The 18,717-nt window shown below is 34.8% G+C and overlaps 1 protein-coding gene across 1 annotated transcript in view; it reads left to right on the forward strand.

Annotated features, from left to right (window-relative positions):
• The first annotated feature begins 1,428 nt into the window (after positions 1–1,428).
• Positions 1,429–18,717, forward strand: part of px (plexus) — a 207,535-nt gene continuing 190,246 nt past the window's right edge. The window contains exon 1 of the mRNA XM_068768780.1: positions 1,429–1,695. Within this exon, the coding sequence (XP_068624881.1) occupies positions 1,677–1,695 (19 nt within the window). The 5' untranslated portion in view covers positions 1,429–1,676. The remainder of the gene's footprint in view (positions 1,696–18,717) is intronic.

Raw genomic sequence — 18,717 nt, forward strand, 5'->3', positions numbered from 1 at the left:
AAAAGAAATGTAAATCTATCAATAAATAGATTGTAAAAATATTTACCTTTTTTGTAACCAGATACAGCAAGTAAAAATTTATAAAAATTTATTATCCTCTTTGAAAGCACGAGACAATACGTAGCTGAAACTGAACTGTAAAATTAACAAAACAAAGTGAAAACAAAACTGTATAAAATTGCGTTGGCTTTTAGTAAGAAAAAGGATCCCCAAATTTTAACGGCATGGCGCAATTAGAAACACAAGTGCTGCCGTCTTTTAGAGAAAAAGAAATTTTAAAATAGTTAAGGACTTGAACCCAAAATAACGCAACCTCGAAAATCTAATGAACAGTGAAAACTAGTTTTAACTAAGCAGTAACGCAGCTTCGAAAAAACGCAAGACGAACTGACGCAAAGCGAGGTATTGATGTGTATGAAAATTTATATAAAATTGTATACTTAATTAACATCAGGAGAGCCCCGGGTAAGCATTACATCTCAAGGGCTACTAATCTTTGGACTTTCTTCTATGAAATTATTTACTATGTTTTAGTGTTAACTCGTAGAACACAAACGTTCTTTTGCCATTTTTTTATTAAGGAATTTAAATAAAAATGTAGTCTTTTAATTTAATAATATTGCATATTTTAATTTTTTTTTAATATAAAATATATTAAATATAATAATTGTGTTTCGCTCACATAATTTCGCTATACTTATTGCATGGGTAACTGAGAATTTAACATTATCTGTGGCATTTGTCAAAATTGACCAGCCATCTAGCGATTTAGTAATGTACCTCTTGATAATATTTAAAAGCTTGGTAGCATTGAGGTTAAGGTTGCCATATAAAGGTCGCAAACACACTGTACGGCATAAGTTGTTCCTTGTTAAGTTTATAAAATTTTGCAAACTTTCATGTGTAGCCAGAATAATTAAAATTAAATACTAACTTTCGATATTTGCGCATTTTTAAATATTCTGACATTAAGAATTGGCGATTAACCAATTATTTAAATTTCAGTCTGTTTATTAACATATTGATACATTCCAATGTAGAAGCTATTTAATATAAATGTTGAATGTATCGCAAAATAAAAAAGAATGTTAAGTCGTCACTTTACGATGACAGGTATATATCATATACATATGAATTATCATATCAAATTATTTATAATATAAAAAGATAATTTTTAGAAAGTACATACGATCACATTAATTTCATTTAATTTTTTTATTTCAAAGAATATACATATCAAAAGGTTTTCATTTTCTAGTTATTTGTTTTTTGTAACATTAGTATTCTAACTTATAAGTTATATATCTTTTGTAAATATTGTAAGAATGTAATGGCATAAAAATTTGAAGTGTGTAAGGAGAACTAAATGCACTGGCAACATTTTCCCCAATTCGCACGAGCGCAAGATGGCTGCCAATTTATGTGAATGCAAGGACGAGTTGTAAAGTGATATTCGTTAGTTTGGTGATTTTTAGTTAATATTGTGATAATAACTGTGTAAATATTACGTGGCCGCAGTGTATGTGTTTTCGTGCAATCTGTTATGAGTTTTCAATGGTTATAAATCTATACGTGCAATATTTCGTTAGAAGGCATTCAAAATGTTCTGTGTTGAATTGTGATTATTATTTATGCGGTGACAGTCCTGTCCGGGCTGATATGATGCTTGTTGTTGGATGATACCGGTGATTCTATGTGAGTACATTTAATTACTTGAGTCTCCGTGTGAGAATTGTTTATGTAATTCGCGAAAAAGGATTTGTTAGTCGTGTTAACCTATTTGACTATATGGGGAGTTTTCTGTGGCGTGGCGAAGCGAGGCGCCGGTTCGCTGCCGGGTCTCGACAGCCCGTAGCAGCTGTTCGCTTCACACGCTGTCGTTACCTTAATTTTATTTATCGGTCAAAATTTTCCGATTTATCCATGTTTTCGCCGCGACATTACTCGGTCTCCTATTTCTGTGAGGTTTAATTCATATAATACCAAAAAAATATTTTTCCTCGTATCACATACGCTGTAGATTTAAAATTAAATAAGATTAACTAAAACTTCACTTTACGTTGAACTTGTTTATGAATAAACATATCGGTGTTGCAAGTCGCTTTTAAAATTAACCAGCTGCTAATATTATGTAATTAATACAGAAAAATCTAATAAAATATATTCAAATAAATAAGTAGGACAAGGACGTAAAATTATATCGGAGTCGGTAACTGAATACTGAAGCTGTTTAACCTCATTCTATTGTAGTGATAATAAACCATTTTTGGCTTGTAACAATTTGAATGTTAGTCCTAAAATAAATGACATTTAAATTCTTTTATTTTAGTATTTTTGATATAAGAATATTTTTTAAAATGACTCATAGCTAATATATAATTATAGATTATTCAAAGAAAAAATACCTATTATTATCACGACAGCATTACGAAAGAAGTTTCATAATTCCATTGTACTGTCATGAATAGTATGTGAAAATAAAATTGTTTATAAGAAGTGGCTATTCAAGGCAGTGGGTCACCACTTTCACTTTGCATCCTTTTGTTGTCACAGTCATTGTTCACTGTTGGGAGATCATGAACCCTCTGACTTGTGTATTCTTTATTTCTTTTACATGAAAAGAATACATTAATATTAAAGAATAAAAATTCTTTATGGACATCTGTACACTTGAATTTCTAGCCACAAGACTGAAATATGTCTTTTCTGATCACAAAGAATTGTAATTATGTACTCATTATTTTAACTTAAGACAATACTAGAGCATTATCACAATCAACCCAAGCTGTTTTCAGCACATGTATTGAAATAATAACAAGAAACATTGATTTTTTTTTTTTAAACAAAATAAACTGAGTTTCTGAAGTAGCATATAAGAGTGAATGGTATCTCTATGAAATGGTTCTTCATATTTTTTTTTTTAATTAATGTATTTATATTGTTAATTTAGTGATATTGTGATTATTCAAGTGGACAATTAATACCATACAAAATGAAATGAGATAAAAACCAAATTTAATTCATTCTCTGTTTCTTTGGCCTTTGCTAAATTTAATGTTAGTTGAATTTTAAATAAGCAGAAGTTTTAAAGAGAGAGAGTTTGAGTTTTGTTCTCTATATTTAAGTAATAACATGAGTTTTTATTTCCTTATATAATTTAGACAAAAAGTAAGAATAATGTATATTCTGAGCTGTAAACCAAATAAAAGAAATTGCAATCTCTGCAATACAGGCCTTAAGGGCCTAGCGTAATTAACAGTAATGACAATTTTTTAACAATCAAAATAATCTGCATCAAGAAAGACATGTAGGTCAACAACTCAATTATGATTATGTACATAGCTTTATTTTAACTTTGCTTGTTTTGATTTATAATAAATAAATAATGACGCCATAACTCTAGAAAATCATCTTTGCTTTAGCTAAATGTATTTATAGCTGTGTGTGTCCAGTGGTAGCTAAAATTTGAGTCAATAGTTTTTTTTTATTTTCCCATGACTTATCAGTTTTTTTTTAAATAAATTTATGAAAAAGGTTTCATTTCAAATTTGTAAAATGTGTAGTTACAACTCCAAAATGTAACTAATTGTTTAAACCAACAAAACTGTATAATTAGTTAGGCACATAGCAACAAGCTTTGTGCTCTATGGTTTTGCATATTGCAGTATTGCCATCTGCATTGAAACCGTGTTAATAGCCACACATTGGAATTTCTTAGTTAGATAATACCTTCTGTACTGTTTCCAGCTATATTTTAGTTACTTCTTATTTATTGTCTATTCACAAACACTGGTTGAATAGTTATAGACATAAAGGCATACTTTCATTTGCTTTTAAATAATGTTTGATACACCCTTCCTAAAAAGTTTCCAAAAATATTTCATAATAACTAACATAAGTAAAAAGAAACTTAAATTTGGATTAATTCATTTTGAAATCAATTATTGTCCTTTTTTGTTTGTGTCTACAGACTCACAGCAAAAAGTTATATGAAAAATAAATAATGTAACATATTTGAGAGTGTAAAAGCTCTTAAGCTTTTGTTTGATATTTAGGCTATATGTTAATGCATTTAAACTTTTAACCAATAATCCTGAATATGTAAAAATAATTTATTTACAGAATAAGCTATTTTATGATAAAATTGATTCTGTAAATTTGATCTAATGATGATTAATACTACGACTATAATGTATAAGATTTAGTAACATATTTCATATGTAGTTTGAATGTGATATCAACTTTCTCTTGTAATTAATATAGGTAAATAAAGATAGATCTATGCTAATATTAGTGTGGTAAAGTTGTCTGTGATTCCCAGCAATTGCAAAACAATGTAGTTTCCGCAGCAATTGGATAATGTTATCACAATGCAGTGTGTGTGATTGTCAACAGTGTTTTGCCCACGCTCATGTCGGTTCTATGGGATTGAGAAACTGTTTGATGTAATGTTTTAGTTATATCAATGAAGATGACCTCATTTTTGTTCTGGTATGACGTCTGTAGATCCCATGCCTATGTTATGACCCCATAAATATATATATATATATATATATATATATCTGTTATAAAAAAGTAAGATCTATTTGTTAATAAAATGTGAATCCTTTATTTTTTTTACAAATCAATTTCATCTTCGTCAGAGTAATTTTGGTCCGATAAAATGCACTTTAGCCACACGCTTTTTCCAGTCTTCGAAACGAAATACCTTTGATTCAGTTTTTATCTCCTGAATTGTGTAAAAATCGCGTCCCCGTATCGGCTTTTTGGAATTTGCTGAATAGTCAGAAGTCGTACGGAGCCAAATCAGGCGAATACGGTGGTTGCGGAATGATGAAGATATGGGATGATATGAGTTGAGTCTGGCAAAAAAAGGTCGCGAACAATCAATATAATGTCACATCGACCATTCGAGACAGAAATCATCCTTCAAAATGGTTTGGGCAGAGCCAAATGATATTTCAACTTTTGACAAGTACGCATGGCTAATGTAATAAACAGTGTACCTAGGGAAAAAAAATTACCTGCCTTCCTAATGCCCGAGAGTTTTAAATGACGATTTCACCTTAGTTTTTGATCACAATACCATGTTCCAGTATAAAACTGTTAATACCATAGTTTTTTTTAATTAAATAGAGCAGCTATCGTACTTTGTACTGTCCAAAAAAGAAAAACCATTAATTAGTTTCTTAAAACTGAAAACTTTATTTATTGATATTAAAAAAAAAATCTTTTTTTTTGAGCGATGGATTGTGTCAGTATAAAAAGGCATAAAAATCGGAATAAAAATTTCAAAACACAACACAAAAACTTTTTTATGCGATCACACGAATAAGGTTTTATTAAAATAACTCAAAACTTTACAGAATTATCTCTTGAGCAGAGCAGAGACGATTAAACAAAAAAAAAACTGTTTGTTTATTTTAAGTTTAATTTTTCCACGTACTCGCTAAAATAAAGATGTAACTAGTTGAACACGCGTATGTAATGTGATGAAATATTTACAAGCAAAAAAATTGCATGGTCCATGAAAAATTTTTTTATTTGATCTTTCAATCAATTTTGTTCTAAATTTAGTTAAACTTAATCGAAATATTATTATTCAGTTCACGTAATTTTAATGCCTAACTGACCCGGTTGTGGTTCAATCCTTGGGCGGTGTTGTGTCGGAATACTAAACGGTTATTATCGACAAGTCCTAATCCAACGTCCCCTCTTATCTCGTCCGCAAAGCGACTCAACAGGGCGGCCTCCCAATCCTGTAAAATATTTGTATATAGCAGTCCGAACGAGGACCCTTGGGGAACCCCCGAGCTTAAAAGAGTCTATTGGGCCCTGCAGCCTCGAAGCCGCAGAACCTGCGAATGCCACTTTGGTAGTAGTAAAATTCCGTCCCTAAAAAATTTTTAAAATAAAATTTTTCCTTTTCATAAAGTATTGATGCAATGATTGTTGTAATAATTTTCTTTGATGCTTCAATGCATAACACGTCTGCATGTTTGATATGTTATCTGCGACACATGTCTGACGGTTATCGCATATAAAAAAATATACAAATAAACTTTTATCATTAAGCGTGATCAACTCCAGACTACCTATATACCGCAATATCGATTACCGTTGTATATAAGTCGGAATTAATTACCGATGTATCAAATATTATCAGATAGCGCAGCCGGTTCGATCGTAAATATTATTGCCCTAAATTTTTATTCACTACAAAATATCTTATAAGTAAGTAAGAATCATGTAAAAATAAAATCTGGCAGCGTTCGGAAATATATATAAACTAAAAAAGGTTGTCAAAGTAGCGAAATCCTTTACCTTTCGCTAGTTTGATGACATTCCATCGATAGAATGAGCCGCTATTGACATTCTATGTGGTACCGAGCGACGTCCAACTTCGTAATCATTTTAGTGGAAGGTTTTATAAAGACCTCAACAAACTGACGATTAAATGATACAATAATAATACACAAAAAATACACGTGTTTAAGCTGGTACTTCATATAGTTTAGATATGAAGGGGTAGATACCTTCTTATCGATGAGCCTAGGTTTGCAAATGTGTTATATGCATTATATCGCATCGTATCAACATTTAGCCGTAGTATCTCTACCGCTTGTTAAAGGAATTTTCAAAATGAAACCGGTTGGAAGCGGCTTTCATTGTCTTTCAAGGTCTTCAACCAGGTCGTCTGCCCACGTGTGTTTGGACGCCTTACGCTGCGCCTGCCTGTCCGTGGTCTTCGTTTCAGATCTAAAAGGCTCCAGCAGTCGTCTGCTCCTACGTAAATAATTTCTTCACTATATAGTTGTGATGTTAGCTGCTTTACCACCTCAAAGGTTGAACACTGAATGTATTTACTTTGCTAATGTTTTGAATAAATGTAGTAAGTAATAATTTATGTCTGTGCTCACTATAAAAACATAATATTTTGTAATGAACCGATTCAGCCCAATCCAAGGCTACCAACGGAGCCCTTGAACCTAGTTACTAAAAATAACTCTCGGCAAAAAGCCTTCAACTATAAAAGAAAATACAAATCTTACGTCATGTATAAAATCAGAAATTAAATGCCGGTCCTTATTAGTCAAATTACTCTAACGACATCGTCCCCTGGAGCAAGGCTAACAAAAAATTTTAGACGGTAAAAGAATCTTCCATTAAATTACTGCAGCTCATCGTCATTTTCTAATTTGATACGCTTGTTAGTCTTATCAAAAACTTTTATTAAATAGCTTATCTTGCCAAACCCTAAGCCGCTTTCCTGCTAAAAACCCATCAATTAAAATATATGAATACTGGAGTATTTTTATTAATACCTAAAATTTTCATCGCACAGGCGTGCCGCTCGCAAAATGGAAAATATTAATTTTTATTTCACAATTTTCTCTTTTATGTCGGGCGCGTCGAGTAAATCCGTATTCATCAAAGTCTCGGGCGCTAATTGACGTGCGGTGCGGGATTCGCGAATGGAGGCCGATCGATATCGATACAGCCTTACAACTTTAATTCGAAACCGTTATTAACTTGTTTATTAAGCCTCGCATTTAATTAACGCTTTTCGAAGCTTTAATATTAGCCAGGTAACAGCAACCGACTGAATCGAGGTTCGTTTCTTTCTAAGCCGACGTCACCTCTCGGGCTCCTTGACTTTATGGAATGCTTGCCTCAGCGATCTAAGTGCTCGGCGGTGTCTGAATCCATCTCATTATGACCACTTGAAGACGATTTATTCGAAAGAGACTTTGAGCGGTTTTCCGCCACGACCTGCTTAACTTTTAAGTTCACGGACCCTTCCGATCCGTGAATTTAGCTGAGGTGAAGCTGTAAAAACCTTCGGGCTAACAGAAACAACATCAAAGAGCTTTGGTGCCAAATACTTCATGAGGCGCACCCATCGGAGTGGTAGAAAAACTCGATGGCTTTCCAATTTCGTAATATTGTTTATGACATGGATGCACAGACTTATTAAGACTAGGGGCCACTAAGGTAAATCATGAACTAATAGCGGGCCGGCCGCCAGAAGTATAGGTAATTACTTTTTTTATTCTGGAACAGAATTCAACATTTTTCGATTGTACGAGAGTATTATTTTTGCTGTCGGCGGGCCACCAGTATTCGACCGTCGGGCCGCGGTCTGTGCATCCATGATTTATGATATATCGCCAGGACATAGGCTCCCAAAAGAGCCCCTTGAACCTTGAATTACTTAAACGAAGTAAAGCCTTGCGCGGTGTATAAATTTAAATGCCTAAATATCTATTTGAAAAATAAATAGTAATTGTACTCGAGCTAACTTGACCAGTAGGTATATCGTGCCAGACATGACTCGCCCACATTTAATTCTATTAAATACTTTATACACCTTTTATGTTGATTTTCATTCGATAAGAAGGTAATTTCGCGTTAATAGTCACGGTCGCCGTTATCGTGTTACGGATAAGATTACGCAGCCTTATAAGGAAGTAGAGGTAAACTTTCGTAGTAACGGTACTTGACGAACACTTTCCATCGAATTACATGGTTTCCAAGTACACGATTTTAATTTTGCGAATTACTCACGTGAAATATACATATATATATATATATATATATATATATATATATATATATATATGTGTGTGTGTGTGTGTGTGTGTATGTACACCAATACCTCTCTTTGCGTAGTTTTGTTTTGCGTTTTTTCGTAGTTGCGTCGCTGATTAGTTCTAATTTTCACTGTACGTCGTTAGATTATCGAAATTGCGTTGTTTTGGGTTCTTTTCTTTTTTTTCTTAACACATTCGCGCGCTGTAATGCATGACAAATTTTGGCATTTTGACACACGTTTTTTCCATACTAAGTCCATAGGCGTACTTGCGTAGGTCCGCTTACCAATACCATACCAAATGACAGAACGTCTTCAGGCGTCGCACGTCCTAGGGCGTTCTGGCAGATTTCTTTCTATCATAATAGGAAACAATACCGCCCGTCGACGTACGGTGGATTACTAGATTTCAAACTTGAACGCCTGTCGACGTAGTGTCGCGTTAGTTTTTTTATCTTCTATCGCCCACCGACGTACCGCGCGCGAACGTGTTAAAGTTGGCAACACTTGTTTCTAACTGCGCCGTGCCATCAGAACTCTATGATTTTCTTTCTAACTAAAAATCAACGCAATTTTAATACAGTTTTATTATCACTTTGTTTTGATAGTTTAAGTCTTTAGTTTCAATTACGTAGTGTGTTGTAATGTAGCATTTTGAGTCTTTTGAAAAGAGAATAATTTTTTAATGTTTAATTTGTTCAATTTACTTTTTAAAATAATATTTTCTTAACCCTGGAACCTATAATCGATCTTTACATGGTTTGCTATGGAAAATCTTAATTCATTTTGCATCGTTTCAATTTGCGTCTAGTTTTTTTTAAGAACATAACCACGACGCAAAAAAAGATGTTGGTAAATACAATATATACATTTTTGACACAACTTTCGAAATTTTTTACAAAACTCCACACATATTATTCATACACACATATACTGTTTATATTACTTTTACATTTGAAATAGTGTTCCATTTCATTTAGTCTTAAAGAACACTGTACCAAATGTAATATTTTTTGAAATACCAATAATCGATTTAAATATTAGTAGTGAATTAATATTGCGGTCACCCGGTTGTGTTCAATATCTGGTCTTCACTAATTGACACATGTTGACATGGTAATTGGTCAAGTGATTTTTAGGAGAGAATGTGTCCTAATTACATCAAATAATTCCCCCATCTCCTTTCATCGTACAACAAGAGGTATGGAGTCATAACATTCGTACGTGGTTAAAATTCCTACCAACTTAAGAATTTTGTTAATACTTTTGTAGTGCGAACTATGTAAGCCAAGGAGTGGAACGACCTATCAGGTCATGGTTTCCTGACAATTATAACTTAGTCTTCAAGACAAGAGTGATTAGGTTTCTTTTAGGCAAGCATGTAACGTCGTTCTTCGCTTATATATGTTATAAAAGATCATAACATAGTATCACAATTTATATCACAACAATATATATAATGTATAATATCACAAGATCATTCAACTTGTATCTTCTGTTAAATAAATAAGATTAATCTGAAATTGTTCGACTCAATATTGCTTGTACTAACTCAATATAACTTCAAGTTATTGATGTGTTTGATTTATCTGTTGTTTGGGGCCATATTAGACGATCTCGTCTAAATAAATACTTTTATGTTTAATATCCGTTACCTGTATGCAGTGTTTAGATTTACTAAGCCAAAGAGATCCCGAGAAGCGCTTTACATAGTTTACTTTCATTACAAACAGACACATTTATATTTATTTGTCATATAAAGTTAAATTATAGCTCTTACAATCGCACTTTAGCAAGAGAAAGGGGCGGATTATTAAAAGGCGTGTGAACATTTTAAAAGAAATATAAAGATGGATTTACACGCGATTACTTTTTAAAAAGCGTCCAATTACAATTTACATATTAAAATAGTATTCATAAAAAGGTATATGATTTATAAAAATGTAACTTTAGTTTTTAGATTTCTTAAATTTATAATAAAAAAATTAATGAATTAATAAGGGATTGTATTGAAATCTAAAAATACGTCAAGTTGTAGCGTAAAGATAAGCAATAAATACTTGATGATGTACCCGAATGTAATTGATGAATTAAAACGATATCTATAAGTAACCAAAGAGAATAGGTGCGCATTATCGTGTCTGAACTCTGGCGCATATCATATTTAAAATTCCGGATAGCTATTAAGTATTAAGCTTTAAAGGGGTGAGAGTATAGCATAAGTGATTACTATGAAATATGTTATATTAATTTATTTTTACCATTGAAAGGTGACAGGCTAATAACTTCTGGTAGTACAGTCTACAGAGACATAATAAACAATAATTAAATTAAATTTGTCTTAGTCGGAATATAAACGATGTTTTTTGTGTAACCATTTATGGATTATGCTGTAATTGACAGCAATATAAATTATACCCTTTAAAACTTTTACACGTATTTCCAATCTATAAGTTTAAATAACAAGCATTATGTATTAAGAGGTAGCTCGAAGAATTGCTCGTCCGAATTAGCAACGGGCGTGGCACATTGCTCGTGTAACCGTTGGGACCGGAAGGTTCTAGAATGGCGACCACCAGCTGGTAGACGCTGTGTGGATGGATAGGCCGCCCACTTGGTGGATCGACTACATTGTTAAGGTTAAGACAAGTTATATAAAAGCTGCAGGGGGACAGTTGACAATTTTGATATGTAGTAATCCGAATATTTATAATGTTTTGTGTGTACTATACATTAATTAGCAACAAATGAGTTATACTTTCAGATTTTATACCTATAGCTAATCACCCTGTATTATTAATGTATGTCACGAATATACTTAGTCTGGCCATAAATACTGTTACTATTCAAAAAAAGAAAATATTACGTTTGAATTTGGAATCTGTCATTTTTATATGATTGCTTGATGTGTTTTCTTATTTTCGCGCCATTATATTGTTAAATATTTTGTTATATTAAAATGGAGTGGGGTGATAAAGAGAACCGAATCGCTGTGATTGCCTTACATAAAGTAGGTATGGAGAAAAGTGCAATTTTTAAAACCCTCCACCCGCTTGGTATTAGTCAAATGTTTGTTTACCGGGCTATTGATAGGTACAATGATACCTCCTCTGTTTGTGACAGAAAAAGATCTGGCCGTCCACGTACCGTTCGTGTGAAAAAGGTGATTAAAGCAGTTAGGGAAAGAATTCGAAGAAATCCTGTCCGTAAGCAAAAGATTTTATCTCGGGAGATGAAGATAGCTCCTAGAACCATGTCGCGTATATTAAAAGATGACTTAGGACTTGCAGCCTATAAGAGACGTACTGGTCACTTCTTAACTGATAATTTAAAGAAGAATAGGGTGGTAAAATCCAAACAACTACTTAAGCGGTACGCAAAGGGAGGTCACAAAAAAATTTTGTTTACGGATGAGAAAATTTTTACAATTGAGCAGTATTTTAATAAACAAAATGACCGTATTTATGCTGGAAGCTCTAAAGAAGCTTCGCAATTAGTAAACAGAGTACAACGTGGGCATTATCCCACTTCAGTGATGGTTTGGTGGGGTGTTAGCTATGAAGGGGTGACTGAGCCATATTTTTGTGAAAAAGGTATTAAAACGTCGGCACAAGTTTATCAAAATACCATTCTTGAGACGGTAGTTAAGCCTTTAACTAACACCATGTTCAATAACAAAGAATGGTGCTTTCAACAAGACTCGGCACCGGGTCATAGAGCTCGATCCACCCAATCTTGGTTGAAAACTAACGTTCCGGACTTTATCAGCACTGAAAACTGGCCGTCGTCAAGTCCTGACCTAAATCCATTGGATTATGATTTATGGTCAGTTTTAGAGAGTAAGGCTTGCTCTAAACGCCATGATAATTTGGAGTCCCTAAAACGATCCATTCGGTTGGCAGTGAAGAATTTTCCTCTAGAAAGAGTTCGTGCTGCTATTGATAACTGGCCTCAACGTTTAAAAGACTGTATTGCAGCCAATGGAGACCACTTCGAATAAACATTGTATATTTTTAATAGTTATATATTGATGTATTAAACTAACTCACTATGAAAGGAATAAATGTTACGTATAAAAAAAAAATCGTGCTTTTCTTTATAACAATATTTATGGCAAGACTAAGTATATTTAATGGAATCAGGCGTTACCTCGCGGAAGTCCATCCTAAGTAAGAAAAGGACCAATATTTAGCCACTTCCGCACATGCAGTGGTAGTCGTGCAATGAAATGCACCGCCCTCCAGCCCGCTGATAAATGCGTATGCGGCAAACAATGCGAATCACACAACCGCCACCACCAAATTACTCAACACGGAAGTGGCTAAATATTGGTCCTTTTCTTACTACGAATATATAGTTTATTTCTTACGTTATCCGAATACTGTACACGGCTCATTGAATTAGTTGGTGCTCTCCGGCGGGGGTCGGGCGATGACATTACGAGCTGCGAGTTGAAAGGATACCAGTATGGAGCGCAGCAAACTTGGATGTACTGCTCGTAAAACGGCGCCAACGTGCTTACATTTTATTGGCCGCGCGGGGTCAACGGCCGCAGTTGCATTTCGTCGAATTGCATCGCGGCCGAAATGTCACTTAATCGAGTTATCGCTGCACTCGTTCGACTTGACACTGGATTGAGCTTTTAGCAGTTTTCGGCGGTGCTTTATGTTTAAATGATAAAGTTTACATAATTTATATTCACAATTACCATTATCATTATCATATATTTTACGATGTGTCTTGTGTAATTAATTAACTGATATATCTTTACTATCTACATATAAAAGTTAACATTATGATGGGAAACAGCTGTAAAAGGAAGGCGTGAAATAAAATTAATGTGTCAGCATCTCATACATTTAGATATCATTGTCATCATGCCTGCCACTTGAAGCCCACAAGGGAAAGGTCTTCCACAAGAATTGATTTTATGACTAGTCTTGCACTAATATGTTGCGACTATGTCGTCAGTTTACCTAGTTGAGGGCCGACTTTCAGCTCCTACGTCTGGCGGTTGTACTAGCATTATTACTAACGATATTTAAATATACTACTACTCCGCTAGCTCAGTGACCCAAAGTGGGTCTTGGCCTCCGAAGCGAGAGACTTCCACTTTCCTCTATCTTGCGCCATCGTCTGCCATTGGCTGACATTCAATTCGCGCAAGTCTGCCTCGATCCAGCGATACCTGGGTCTACCCACTGGTCTTCGACCCCTCGGTTTTTCCAGGTACGCTACCTTGACGCTCCGATCCGATCCCATTCGCTCCAAGTGACCAAGCCGTAATATTTAAATATGCATTGAATTAATTCTTCTCAGTTCATATTCCTCTGGTAGAACAGTTATCATGTGGGTCGCTGTATGGTTCTTCTCATTGTAATCATCATCGTTTTTCTCTAGATGAAAATACATCGCACATATAGATTATGAGTAGATTCCATGAGGGGCCATAACCTGATCCGTCTATCTCGATTTTGAGCCATTCATCCTAGATAACAAGTAACTCCCTATGGAATAACTTGTTGATGACGTTACAGTCGTCTTACTTTCGTATAACGTGGTCAAAGTATTTTAAATATTTAAAGTGAACGATTGCTTGAAGACGTTACTTCATCTAAAGCCTTTAAGAAGTGAAGGCTATGTTACAACACTAAGTGATACGGTCCTATGATTATATAACAATACTCGTTAGCAAGATATTTTCATTTTTTCAGACTTCAGTGCGCTTACGATCTCTCTCATGTACGCCCACGTATATTCGCCGTGAAGTAAAACTGGAAGATATGATGAATTATTTAGAAAATAAACAGAAAATTCATATTTTTGTTAATGGTTACATTTGAATTTTGACTATCGAACGAAGAACTTCTAAAAGAAAGTTTTAGTCTTCAAAGGTTTGACTTCCTTCGGAGGCTAATAACTTAGATCACAAATCCTGTTGTTTGTCTTCTGGTAATCACATCTCCAATTATATTTAACAAAATCTGATATTTTTACCTTCAGTATCTAATGATTTTGTTAGTTAATAAATGACGATTAGGAAAATTAAAAATATTATGTATTAACAAAATGTACGTTAGTCTTAAAGCTTAATTTATACAGAGTTTAACTTTTTAAATAATTAATATATAAAATAACATTTAATCAAATACAATCGTTTTCTGTGTATAACAGTGTGTGTTTCTACATTTGTGAATTCAGTTACATATCTGTCAGATTTCCGATTGATTCTCATTTATGTATATTGCAACACTGCAGGCGCTGATTGGCGGTCTGCAGCCGCTGCACTGTGCGCATTGATTATGTACACAGCCTAGAATGTTCCATCAGCCGGGCGCACGATGCGACGCGCCTGGTGTTTGTTAATGCTTCACCTTTAGTATTGTTAACGTGTGGATTTACTTAGCTTTGTTTAACTTTATTTATGGCGTTTATTTTTTGTCATTTTCTATCTTTGGACATTCATAGTGATCACTTGTGAACGTTCTGAAGAGAAGAATTATCATCATTGCAGCCGATGCTGTTTTCTGTTGATGTTCATGTTGTTAGCTTTGCGGGCTTTCACAACTTCGTCGGTTACAGGGCTCGCGGGTCTTCGAGCTAATTTACAGCCGATGAACGTCCACTTCTTGACATGGTCTAGATCAGTGTTTCTCATCCTTTTTCGTGCAATAACCAACCCTACATAACAAATACTTATGTTAAAGTGAAAATGTTAAACTCGTGTCAAGTCCATTTTCGAATTACCTACCTTGTTGGGAAAATACTGGTCTAGATAGATTCCCAAATGGACTTATTGAAAGCTGTCTGCGTCCAGCGTTTTTTTAGACCTTAACACCTTGTCGTCACTGCGCTTTCTGGTCTCAAATCGTAACCGTTTCACTGCTAAGTAATTTTGACTCTGTGTTTGGTACTAATCGGTGTAACATAACTCCTGAAGATGCCCCGTAGAGGGGTGAAACACGTTGAGTAATTTAGCGGTGGCGGTTGTGTGATTTGCATTGTTTGCCGCATACGCATTTATCAGCGGGCTAGCGGGCGGTGCATTTCATTGCACGACTACCACTGCATGTGCGGAAGTGGCTAAATATTGGTCCTTTTCTAACTTAGAATGGACTTCCGCGAGGTAACGCCTGATTCCATTAAATGCTAAGCAATTGTTGCAAGAATGCACGAAAACTGTGGGACGTATTTTGATTTGATGTTGTCAAATAAAACACTCTCTTTTAGACAAATATCAATAATTATCTTTGAAAATAAAATTCATCAAAATATGAGTTAAAGTTTATTGTTTTAATGTTGGCACACATGTACGTTCACATAGATACAATGAAACTGCGTCGCGTTTTCGAAATAAAATAATGCAGTGCTTTTTCTCTTCGTAGCAGTCAAACGGTTAAAGTACCAGAAGACATCTATTCTCCGCGTTATATGGCCTGACATCACCACTTCAACTTGCTTCATCTGATACCGCTGGCCTATGTCGGTTACATTTATTTGTTTGTATCATTCCTGATTAGATCTTCTATAGAAATCCCAGACATAACTCTTTCGATAACCAGTTTAGTGGCTATGATTTATATTTCAGTCAGTCATATTAAAATGTTCTGCATATCATCCTATCGTTATACCCGCGTATAAATTGCCGTCAAAAGAACGCTATACACGTCGACACTAGTTTAAAAAATAAATCAAACGTTGTGTACACAAAACAGCGATATCTCATTAGATAACATATGTTTGTTGTTCATTCGCTCGGAAATTACATCGGGATTGTGTTAGGCGAAATGCGTTACCCGTCCGCCGCGTTGAAAGCCGGCGTCTGCCGCGCTGTCGGTACATTATTTATTCTGCGCGATGTTTAGGCCGCTGTTAATGCGCCGAATGGACCGATTCGTCAGCGGACGACGCTGACGGATTAGCGGGCGCGGTGTGCGAGTGTGGCCATGAAGTCGGCGTTTAAATTTTTTTTTAAAAAGATTCGTTTCAAAGCTAGCTTTCTGCCAGTCCTATTGTAAATTATGGAGAATTATGGTGAATGTTGTACGTCTGAAATTATGATATTTTTTAGTATTTTCCCTTCGATTTGAAATTTTTAAGTTTCCAGAAGCAAACTTCTACATCTGCACAGAGCTTCTTACTCATTTAAACTCCCTACAATGATCGTCAATAGTAGTATGGTGAGGCTACATAATGCGCCGGTGCCGTTAAATACCCTGAATGCAAAATTCCAAAGGGAGGATAGGAGATACTAGGCGTAGTCACTGTATTAAAGTAACACGTAGTCCGAGAACCCACTTGGTAGTTATCTTGCATACCATATGCAGGTGATATCTTTGATCGATTCTAAAAAAAACTTGGACTATAGGATTGACGGGACAAGAAGCCCGATGCCACCGCCTTTTCGACTACTTCGTCACTAACATAAAGGTCTTATTAATTATTATATAAGTAACTTATCCTCTGTCGAAAACAACAGCAATTAAATTCTTGGAACTTTTATTGCACTTGGTTGTCGCCACAGTAGATGAGGGGCTAGAAAACTATAATTATATTAGAATAAATATAATAAAATACCAAAAATATCAGACCTCTGCTAACAATCTTGGTTAAGGAACCAGAGGGACCGGCAACAGATTGTTGAGGATACCTTCATCTGTTACAATGTTGTAATCTAGACGGCCCGTTCTATCTAAGATAGTGTTGATCTGTCGACGGCGGTCGGGAGTGAAGTACCTTCTGGCTTGCACCCGGTCGCGCTTTTTGAACTGTTTCACTTGGAGTCTGTGGGAGTCTTGAGTGGTGAACGTCTCAATCTTTCGGAACATAACATGTAATTTCGTTCGAATTTCTCTACCAAACATCATTTAGTAGGAACTTTTCTAATCAGACCTGGTGCGCGTATCAGTCTTGATAAAATTCTCTCTCAAATAACTCTCCATATCCAAGGTGTGATAAGTTCTTTTCGTATCAGCAGTCACATAGCTTACAAAAATAAAATAGTAATGTCTAGAGCAGAGTTCCCCAAACTTTTTTGTGTCGTAGACCCCTTGCCATGTTTTTCCGTGTTGGGTAGACCCCCTACTTACCTGATATTGATTTCCTGTAAATTTCTAAAACTTAAAGTAAAAACACATGTTAATTTATACATTTATATATTGAATTTAACTTATTTTTGATTTTACAAGTTCAAAATTTATTGCGACCAAAAAGCGAATACAAACATCCTACAACTTACACAATTTTATAAACATATATAATATTTTTTTTACTTCATAGGCACTATCGTGGACCCCCAAATTTTTTTTCGCTGACGTAGACCCCTTGCAGGTTGTCATAGACCCCTAGAAGTCGATATAGACCACTTTGAAAATCACTGGTCTAGAGGAATTTCACGTAACATGCAAATTTACATAGACGTATACACGTAAACATATATCATTAAAATATAATTTATAAATGATGGCGTTGTGCCAATTCTCTTTAGACATTTACGATAATCGCTTGTAGGCAGTTGTTACGTTATAAATTACTCTGTCGAAATATTGGGATTCGAACCCGCGATCGTGGGTTGATAATCACGTTAAATGTCACGTCAGTCAGCGGTGACTGACGGTGAGAAATATGATATTAAATAAGGAACTTGTTATTATTAATATCTGATAAGATTTAATGTTATGTATAAAAATGATTTGCAATTAATTTATCAGTTTTAACCTTTCTATAATATTTTAGATAATTGAAGATTAAAAATAAGCGTTAACAAAATGGAAAATTGAATTTTTGAATAAAATTTTTTTTTCTGTAAAAAAATTTGTAATGAAGAAATTTTTTGATTTGCGTTGTGGTTTTGCTATTGCTGATATTAAAATGCATATGGAAGCCTAATTTTGGATTTTTTTTATCCGTGATGAGGCTACGGATAGGTCTATTAAAAAATTAGGCGTTAGTTTTTGTGCGGCGCGTAATGAATGGACGGCGGTCTATAAATAGGTTATTTACGATCTGCTGGGCGCCGCGTCGCGCAACCAGTTCTCGAGAGTTCATTCATAAGTAGGCGCGCCCCGCTCCCCTCGCCCCGCGCCCCTCGCCCCCGCGCCCCTACCACGCACGCTCTCACGCCT

Source organism: Battus philenor, unplaced genomic scaffold (assembly GCF_028537555.1).
Source record: "Battus philenor isolate CCGP_79_NKW_IND1 unplaced genomic scaffold, ilBatPhil1.0.hap1 SCAF_27, whole genome shotgun sequence".
In the NCBI taxonomy this organism is placed as follows: domain Eukaryota; kingdom Metazoa; phylum Arthropoda; class Insecta; order Lepidoptera; family Papilionidae; genus Battus; species Battus philenor.